The sequence below is a fragment of the Ovis aries genome, chromosome 12 (assembly GCF_016772045.2).
Source record: "Ovis aries strain OAR_USU_Benz2616 breed Rambouillet chromosome 12, ARS-UI_Ramb_v3.0, whole genome shotgun sequence".
Taxonomy (NCBI): domain Eukaryota; kingdom Metazoa; phylum Chordata; class Mammalia; order Artiodactyla; family Bovidae; genus Ovis; species Ovis aries.
Genome location: NC_056065.1, coordinates 52,996,770 through 53,006,675, shown reverse-complemented (window position 1 = coordinate 53,006,675; position 9,906 = coordinate 52,996,770). Strand labels below are relative to the sequence as shown.

Below are 9,906 nucleotides of genomic sequence, written 5' to 3'. Positions count from 1 at the left end.
CTCTTCCCTGTGGCCCCCGGGCTGAGCGGCTCCCCGGACCCGGCTTCTGCCAGGTGACTCAGTCACCCCGACCCCGGCCCAGAGGAGGCAACTTCTACGGAGGGAAAACTTAGATTCTGCTTTAGCATCTAACTCCTTTCGCTGTGCAAGCTCTGCGGAACCCCAGAGGGTGTCATTTTGCACTTGACCAGTATTTGAGAAAAACTGCAGGGACTCGGTGGCGTCGAGAAGAATCTTGTAAACTTTGGGGGCGGGGACATTTTCTTGGAAGTGACAAGTCGCCTCCGACCTGCAGTTCTGGGCCAGTGACGTCATCCTCGGATCAGCGGTTCTGAAGGGTCTGGCCGCAGCCAGCGGACCAACACCAAAGACCCCAGGAGAGCCATGGAATCCACGCTGGCAACATCCAGTTCCGCAGCCTGCCCGGTCACCTTCTCCCACGTCTTTGGTCAGCAGTGCCAACTTATGGAAGCAGGTAGGAAGCGTGTCCTGGGGGCAGGGGGTGCTCTCCAGGGGCCTCAGGGCTGGAGGCCCATGTGTCTCTCACCTGTGATGTGCTGTAATTTGGAATGTGAGGTTCAGCTAGCTAGCGACATGCTTGCCAGGCACGTCCACTTTAAAGTTTCTAGGACGTGCCAGGGGACTGAATTGCTGCCTGGACAGGCAAGTGAGGCACCCTTTGATCTCACCACCTCTTTTCTTTGTGGCTACCTGGAGGATGTGGGAGGGTGCGTCAGGAGGGGTCTGATGACACAGGGGCTGTGGTAACATTTGGGGGCAGGTGCCAGCCTTAGACAATATAGTTGCCTTTCTGTCCTCTTGTCTCTTTGCTGCTAAACCTCTGCTGCTAAGAGTGGTGGTTAAGCCATGGCATTCTGAGTGCCACTGGAGTAACAGATATTCCTAAGAGAGTCTGCCCCGAGCAGCATCTCCCAGCCTTGGGCTCCACTGTAGGCATTCCTCTCTAGCCTTGGCTCTTCATAGAAACCTCACCTTTCTTGCAGAATGGAAAACTTGGTGTGGGCTGCAGCCTTACCCTGGGCCAGCCATCTTGCTAGTTCGTGCAATCAGCTGCAAAGAAAACTGGAATGAAGGGAATAGCTTGGTGCAAATGGTCACTGTGGTGGAACCCACAGGCTGGTGCTTGATCCATGATTTCAGTTGTGTTGGCGTCATAAGACATAGGCTGCCTGCTTTCTCGGAGTTCATTCCTACTGTTGGGCAAAGGGCCATGTGTTTCCTCAGTGGTTTCCTGGGTATGAAAGCGTTAATCGTGCACTTGTGCTGTGGACCTCTGGAAGGTGGTGAGGAGAGCACTGCATTTAGGAGTCTGGGGCTTGAGTCGGTGTCAGTGGTGGCACAACCTTGGAAACGGCAGACCCTACCCCTACCCCTTCCCTTGGGAATCTGTCTCCGGCTGCAAAACAAGAGAACTGGACTTTGAGCTGCCTGGTCCCTCCAGGCCTTAGATTCTGTGAACTCAGAGGAGCCCAGTGCAATGGAGAAAGTGAACTTGAACAGTGTTCAAGGATACGATATATTTGCACAAGGTGGAAGCTCATAGACTAAGTGAATGAGATCTCTCGGGTAGACTGCCTGGCTTTGAGTCCCAGCTTCACCTGGTAGAAGCTGTGTGACCTCAGGCATGTTACTTAGCTTCTCTGTGCCTATAAAGTGGGGATAGTAGGCACTGCCTCACAGAGTCATTGTAGAGATTCAGCATGTTAATGCACACATGGAAAGCCTTAGGACAGAGCCTGGTGCCTAGCCAGCACAGTTTTAGTGTCAAGTGTTTTTTAATGTTTCTAGGAGGTGTGGGGGCTTCCCAGGTGGTACTTGCTAGTGGTAAGAACCCGCCTGCCAATGCAGGAGGTGTAAGAGACTTGGGTTCAATCCCTGGGTCAGGACGATCCCTTGGAAGAAGGCATGGCAACCCACTTCAGTATTCTTGCCTGGAGAATCCCATGACAGAGGAGCCTGGTGGCTACAGTCCATAGGACTGGAAAGAGTCGGACATGACTGAAGCGACTTAGCACACACAGGAAACAAGGAGGGCTCTGGGCAGGCATCCTTCCAGGGCCTAGTCAAGGCATATCTGTTTGCTGAAAGCATAGCTGCCCATGGTTATAGAAGATCAACGTGCTGATCACCACCCCCACCCCAAGGCAGTTTAATTCTGGTTTGTCTCCCACTCTATATACTCAAGGAATATTTGAGCTGCAATAGCTTAAGTGCCTTTACTGCTGTTATACATAAGAAGGAGGACTTGAGGTTTTCCTGAAGTTTCACACACCTTTCTGCTTCTCTGGAGTTACTGTGGGAAGGCAGATGATAGATTTCTAGAAGACCTCAGCGCTGTCCCCTGTGGCTTTATCCTCTAAGCTTTTGGAGGCATCCAAGCCTAAATCAGGTCATGGAATTCTCTGTCTCCTTAAAAGAAATCCTTTACGTCAAGCAAGCAGTGCAACATGGAATAATAATGACCAGCAGTCTCAAGGGAGAGCTCTCTCCCTGAAGACAGGCAAGGAGAAATAATTAACCTCCAAGTCAAAAGCCCTCACTCAGTTAGGTGAAGGGGGTTGAGAGCAAACACTGAGATGTCTCCAAGCAAGGCATTTGTAGTCCCGTAGGTATCGCAAATGAGATCTTAAATGAATGTGAAAATGATTCCATGACTCCAGGGGCTCACAGGGGCTCTGTTCATCACATCCGTTCTCAAGTGAGAGACACACATATTCACTGAGTATCTACTATGTGCTTCTTCTGCACAATGCCAGGAACCACCGAGTCTAAAGGTAAGTTACAGCCTTTATGTAAGTAAGATGATGATCTAGTTAGTGGTAAATGTAAAAGCATGTTGAAGAAAAGAGAATTATGTAGATTGTGACTTTTAAATGTTTCTGTTTCTGAACAAACATTCCTATATATTTTACATAAACTCTCTTAGCTTTCAAAAATCTTAACCAGGTCATGTGAAAGGGCTCAGGCCTGAGAATTTGGCTCAGACACGTGCTTTCTTCCTGGCACTTTTGATGCTACATGGTGTCTTGGTTTTTTCATATCCTATGCCATTTCACCATACACACATCTTTGTTGCTTCCGGAAGCGTTTAGAGTGGATCTGAAAGTCCTAGGAGGAACAGAGTTCCCACTGTGTGTCCAGATCCATCGCACCTGATCATAGTAGGGAAGATCACACCTGCCTCCTCTTCACGGCCACCTTGTAGGGAGATGCGTATTTCCTACTTAATGGGTGAAGTTTCAGTTCAGTTCAGTTCAGTTGCTCAGTTGTGTCCAACTCTTTGCGACTCCATGAATCGCACCACGCCAGGCCTCCCTGTCCATCACCAATTCCCATCCATTGAGTCAGTGACGCCATCCAGCCATCTCATCCTCTGTCGTCCCCTTCTCCTCCTGCCCCCAATCCCTCCCAGCATCAGTCTCTTTTCCAATGAGTCAACTCTTCACATGAGGTGGCCAAAGTACTGGAGTTTAGATGTTGGCAAAGGTGGGATTTAAACCTTAGCCCACCCCAAAGCCCGTACCCCAAAAAGGCAACCCCATGGCTTCTGCAAAGAGTTTTTTTTTTTAAATCTATGTCTGTATTTCTGAAGGATTTGGAGGAGAGAGTAGCATTTTGAGTCTTTCATGGGCTTTGATGCTGTTGCTCACCCTTTTCCATCTCCATGGTCTCACACCCCACTTCAGAATGGGTCATACTATGACATTCTCCTCTCTTTCTAACCCCCAACTCAAATTTCTTCCCCTTTCCTTTGGCCCTAAAATGGCAGGTAAGATGTTAATCTGGCCAGGCAAGAATGGCTGACGGGGCCACCATTCTCCAGTCTTCCTGCCTGGCCTTCTTCAGGTGGGAGCCTGAGGCCACATTCCCACTAACTGACCTCATAGTATCCTGCATCACTCTGGCTTCCAGCTATTTCTTGCATTTTACTGAGAATGTTGGCAGACACTCTGCGGGGATGTACTGTATAGACTCAAGCTGGCACACTGCTGGTCTCTGTAGCTCAATAACTCCTTTTTATCTCCTCCTTGGACCCCTTCCCAGGTGACGAAGTGGTAAAGAATCTGCCTGCTGATGCAGGAGACACAAGAAATGCAGGTTTGATCCCTGAGTCGGGAAGATCCCTGGAGAAGGAAATGGTAACCCACTCCAGTATTCTTGTCAGGAAAATGACCGAGGAGCCTGGTGGCCTACAGTCCATGTGTGTGTGTTAAGTCACTTCAGTCAAATCCGACTCTTTGTGACCCTATGTACTATGGCCTGCCAGGCTCCTCTGTCCATGGGATTCTCCAGCCAAGAATACTGGAGTGGGTTGCCATGCCCTTCTCCAGGCCTACAGTCCCTGGGGTTGCAAAATGTTGGACATGGCTAAGCACAAGCACGCACATCCTTGGGCCCCAAAATGTTTGACCAAGTTGCCACTCTGACCCTGGCGTTTGGTTCTGTCTCTGCAGAGGGCTCTTCGCTCAGCCTAGCATTCTGTTGTTTGGGGGACTCCAGCTTGCAGGTGAGGGCTTCTGGGGTCTTTATATCTTGCTGGGACTTGCTAAGCTACGCCTGTGTCATCCTGGTTGATTTCCTACCTGTCCCATTTGAGTGGAAAGCATTTCTACAGGGTTACTGTGCTTGACCAGAAGGATTAAAGTCATTCTGTGCAGTATATCCTGCTGACACTGCAGGAATCCAGGCCCAGCTCAAGGGGGAGGGTGGATGGGAGGAGAGGGCATGAAGGTGACAAGACCTGATTACCTGGGTGCTACTGTTGTGCATACCTCTGAATTGCAGCTCAGAAGTCACCCTTAAGGTTTCCTATTTGCACCATCAGTTCTGGATCAGCCCCCAGCTCCTTACCATGCAGAAACTCAAAATAAATGCAAGTCATGTCTGCCTGTCTGTCTGACAAGTCAGGTTGGTACCTGGAGCCAGGGTCTGGTCATCTTTTGACTTTACTGCCTTGTTTCTTCTGAAGGCTGTCAGCTGAGCCACCTTTCCTGCCTTTGAACAATATAGGAGTCCATCTAGGTATACAACCTATGTGTACTTGGAAGCCACTTGTCTTGTAACCAGGAGAGGAGAGAACTAGATTTATGGCATCTGCTGTGAGGTGAGCATGTTGGTGGTTTTGCAAAAATTAAACAGATAAACATGAGCCAAAAGGAGAGTCTTGCTTCCTATCTTTTCAGCTATGGGTATGGGAACACAGCTTTCAAGTTTCCATTTAGATCCCCAAGGGGTGGTCATCTAGGACCTGCCTGGCTGTTTCTCCAGTGTGAATAGTATGTTTTGACATTCGAGACAAAGAATTACCATAGTGACTACTGGTGATTCAGTATAACCATCCATTCAGTTCAGTAGCTCAGTCGTGTCCGACTCTTTGTGACCCCATGAATCGCAGCACGCCAGGCCTCCCTGTCCATCACCAACTCCCAGAGCTCACTCAAACTCATGTCCATCGAGTCGGTGATGCCATCCAGCCATCTCATCCTCCGTTGTCCCCTTCTCCTCCTGCCCCCAATCCCTCCCAGCATCAGAGTCTTTTCCAATGAGTCTACTCTTTGCATGAGGTGGCCAAAGTACTGGCGTTTCAGCTTTAGCATCATTTCTTCCAAAGAACACCCAGGACTGGTCTCCTTTAGAATGGACTGGTTGGATCTGCTTGCAGTCCAAGGGACTCTCAAGAGTCTTCTCCAACACCACAGTTCAAAAGCATCAATTCTTCTGCACTCAGCCTTCTTCACAGTCCAACTCTCACATCCATACATGACCACAGGAAAAACCATTGCCTTGACTAGATGGACATTTGTTGGCAAAGTAATGTCTCTGCTTTTGAATATACTGTCTAGGATGGTCACAACTTTTCTTCCAAGGAGTAAGCATCTTTTAATTTCATGGCTGCAGTCACCATCTGCAGTCATCTTGGAGCCCCCAAAAATTAAGTCTGACACTGTGTCCACTGTTTCCCCATCTATTTCCCATGAAGTGATGGGACCAGAGGCCATGATCTTCATTTTTTGAAAGTTGAGCTTTAAGCCAACTTTTTCACTCTCCTCTTTCACTTTCATCAAGAGGCTTTTTAGTTCCTCTTCACTCTCTGCCATAAGGGTGGTGTCATCTGCATATCTGAGGTTATTAATATTTCTCCTGGAAATCTTGATTCCAGCTTGTGCTTCTTCCAGCCCAGCGTTTCTCATGATGTATTCTGCATACAAGCTAAATAAGCAGGGTGACGATATACAGCCTTGACGTACTCCTTTTCCTATTTGGAACCAGTCTGTTGGTCCATGTCCAGTTCTAACTGTTGCTTCCTGGCCTGCATATAGGTTTCTCAAGAAGGCAGGTCAGGTGGTCTGGTATTCCCATCTCTTTCAGAATTTTCCACAATTTATTGTGATCCACACAGTCAAAGGCTTTGGCATACTCAACAAAGCAGAAATCGATGTTTTCCTTGAACTCTCTTGCTTTTTTGATGATCCAGCCATAGCAGATACTTATTGGGTGCTTATTTTGGGATTGTTGTTATGCTAAGTGCTTACATGATATCTAGTTTCATCCTTGTCACATCCTCATAAGGCAAATGAAATCATCCCCATTTTATAGATGAGAAAGCTAAGGCCCATAAATCCTGAAAGATGATGCTATGAAAGTGCTGCACTCAATATGCCAGCAAATTTGGAAAGCTCAGCAGTGGCCACAGGACTGGAAAAGGTCAGTTTTCATTCCAATCCCAAAGAAAGGCAATGCCAGAGAATGCTGAAACTACTGCACATTTGTACTCATCTCACACGCTAGTAAAGTAATGCTCAAAAGTCTCCAAGCCAGGCTTCAGCAATACGTGAACCGTTTACTTCCTGATGTTCAAGCTGGTTTTAGAAAAGGCAGAGGAACCAGAGATCAAATTGCCAACATCCACTGGATCATCAAAAAAGCAAGAAAGTTCCAGAAAAATATCTATTTCTGCTTTATTGAGTATGCCAAAGCCTTTGACTGTGTGGATCATAATAAATTGTGGAAAATTCTGAAAGAGATGGGAATACCAGACCACCTGACCTGCCTCTTGAGAAACCTATATGCAGGCCAGGAAGCAACAGTTAGAACTGGACATGGACCAACAGACTGGTTCCAAAAAGGAAAAGGAATACGTCAAGGCTGTATATCGTCACCCTGCTTATTTAGCTTGTATGCAGAATACATCATGAGAAACGCTGGGCTGGAAGAAGCACAAGCTGGAATCAAGATTTCCAGGAGAAATATCAATAACCTCAGATATGCAGATGACACCACCCTTATGGCAGAGAGTGAAGAGGAACTAAAAAGCCTCTTGATGAAAGTGAAAGAGGAGAGTGAAAAAGTTGGCTTAAAGCTCAACTTTCAAAAAATGATCATGGCCTCTGGTCCCATCACTTCATGGGAAATAGATGGGGAAACAGTGGACACAGTGTCAGACTTAATTTTTGGGGGCTCCAAGATGACTGCAGATGGTGACTGCAGCCATGAAATTAAAAGATGCTTACTCCTTGGAAGAAAAGTTGTGACCATCCTAGACAGTATATTCAAAAGCAGAGACATTACTTTGCCAACAAATGTCCATCTAGTCAAGGCAATGGTTTTTCCTGTGGTCATGTATGGATGTGAGAGTTGGACTGTGAAGAAGGCTGAGTGCAGAAGAATTGATGCTTTTGAACTGTGGTGTTGGAGAAGACTCTTGAGAGTCCCTTGGACTGCAAGCAGATCCAACCAGTCCATTCTAAAGGAGATCAGTCCTGGGTGTTCTTTGGAAGAAATGATGCTAAAGCTGAAACGCCAGTACTTTGGCCACCTCATGCAAAGAGTAGACTCATTGGAAAAGACTCTGATGCTGGGAGGGATTGGGGGCAGGAGGAGAAGGGGACAACGGAGGATGAGATGGCTGGATGGCATCACCGACTCGATGGACGTGAGTTTGAGTGAGCTCTGGGAGTTGGTGATGGACAGGGAGGCCTGGCGTGCTGCGATTCATGGGGTTGCAAAGAGTCGGACATGACTGATCAACTGAACTGAACTGAACTGAAGGCCCATAAAAGAAAGGAAAGTTAGTGTTTGATCCAGGATTCGAATTCAAGGCATCTGGATCCCAAGTATCTACTCTTTCCTGTTCTTCTATCTAGACTCTGTCAAATTTCCCAGCTCCCCTGGTAATTTATCTCCAGAAATGCTTATTGAACATTCATGCCAGAAAATGTTTGTTGAATGAATGTGGAGTCTGCAGTAACCAGAGGTACCAAAGATAAATACTCTCCATCTTCCAGGAGTTTGTAGCTTAATGTGGGAGTGGCCTGTGTCTTCACAATACTCTTCATAGCACGTTGTGTTGTGATTCCTGTTCCATCAGTGCCTTCTTTATTAGACCCTCAGCTTCCTGAGTTTAGGAAACGTCATCTTCGTTGCCTTGGAGTCCTCCAGACCTCAGATGATGTTCTCAACAGGAAGACATTGACAGGTCTGGGTTAAGTCAAATCCTTTTATAGGATGGCTGTCAACCCCGTGAGAAGCTGTTAGCACAGTAAAATGGTGCTTGTGGAATCTGGCAAAGCAAAACCATGGTTATGGTCACTCTTCTTCTCAAGACTGATTCTTCATAGCCCTCAAGTGAGCTTGTGGAATCAAGGGCGGTGGGGAAAGCGGTTTATCCCAATAGTCTCTTGGGCTGATCAAGTTGGGTACTTTAAAAAAAAATAATTTTGTTTATTTTTGGCTGTACTGGGTCTGCACTGCTGCTCGTGTCTAGCTGGAGTGAGGGGCCATTCCATAATTGCACTGTGGGCTTCTTCTTAAGGTGGCTTCTCTTCTCGTGGAGAACAGGCTCTAGGGCCTGTGGGCGTTGGTGTTTGCAGCTCCCAGGCTCTGGAACACAGGCTCAGTAGTTGTGGCACACGGGCCTAGTTGCTCTGAGGCATGAAGAATCTTCCCAGATCAGAGATTGGAGACGTGGATTCTTCATTGGTTGTCAGATTCTTTACCACAGAGCCAACAGGGAAGCCGTCAGGTTGAATACTTTCAGGGCACAGTCCTAAGATGGCAGAGGAATAGGATGAGGAGACCACTTTCTCCCCAACAAATTCATCAAAAGAACATTTGAATGCTGAGAAAATTCCACAAAACAGCTCCTGAACGCTGGCAGAGAACATCAGGCCCCCAGAAAAGCAGCCCATTGTCTTCAAAATGAGGTAGGACAAAATATAAAAGATAAAAAGAGGGACAAAAGAGTTAGGGATGCAGATCCGGCCCAGGAACGGAGTCTTAAAAGAGGAGAGGTTTCCAAACACTAGGAAACCCTCTCACCAGCGGGTCTGTGGAGAGTCTTGGAATCTCGGAGGGCAACATAACCGGGAGGAAAAATAAATAAATACATAAATAACCACCCCCCCCGCCAGATTACGTGCCTAATGGCAACTCCCAGCAGAGAAATACCCTAGACATTCGCATCCGCCACCCAATCTGAGGGAGCTAACGTGAGATAGCAACCAAAACTGTGGGATAGCCAGAGAGAGAGAGGAAAAAAAAAAAAAAAAAAAGCTTGAATACTTTCAGCTCCAGGCTCTTCAAGGCAAAGCAGTTTATTGCTGGGCATGGTGCACAAAAGAGGTGGAACCTGCCACTCACTGTCTTCCTCCAGCATGTCCTCTGTGCCTAACCTTCCATCTTCAGTTTAAAGATAGGGTTTTCTCAGTATCCTGGTGATCTCTTTAGGGTGTAAGTACTGTCAGTGACACCCCTGGGTCATGCCTTGACCTCAGGGGTTCCCACCAATGGTGCTTGTTTGAGAAGAAAGCAACAGGGATGAGCTAGTCCTTACATGCTTGGAATAAGCAGCCTGTATAAGAGCCCCAGCCTCTGAGCAGCATGGTC

The 9,906-nt window shown here is 47.4% G+C and overlaps 1 protein-coding gene across 1 annotated transcript in view; it reads left to right on the top strand.

Annotated features, from left to right (window-relative positions):
* The first annotated feature begins 333 nt into the window (after positions 1-333).
* The window catches only part of KAZN (kazrin, periplakin interacting protein), a 1,321,995-nt gene continuing 1,312,422 nt past the window's right edge, over positions 334-9,906 (top strand). The window contains exon 1 of the mRNA XM_042229397.2: positions 334-475. Within this exon, the coding sequence (XP_042085331.1) occupies positions 385-475 (91 nt within the window). The 5' untranslated portion in view covers positions 334-384. The remainder of the gene's footprint in view (positions 476-9,906) is intronic.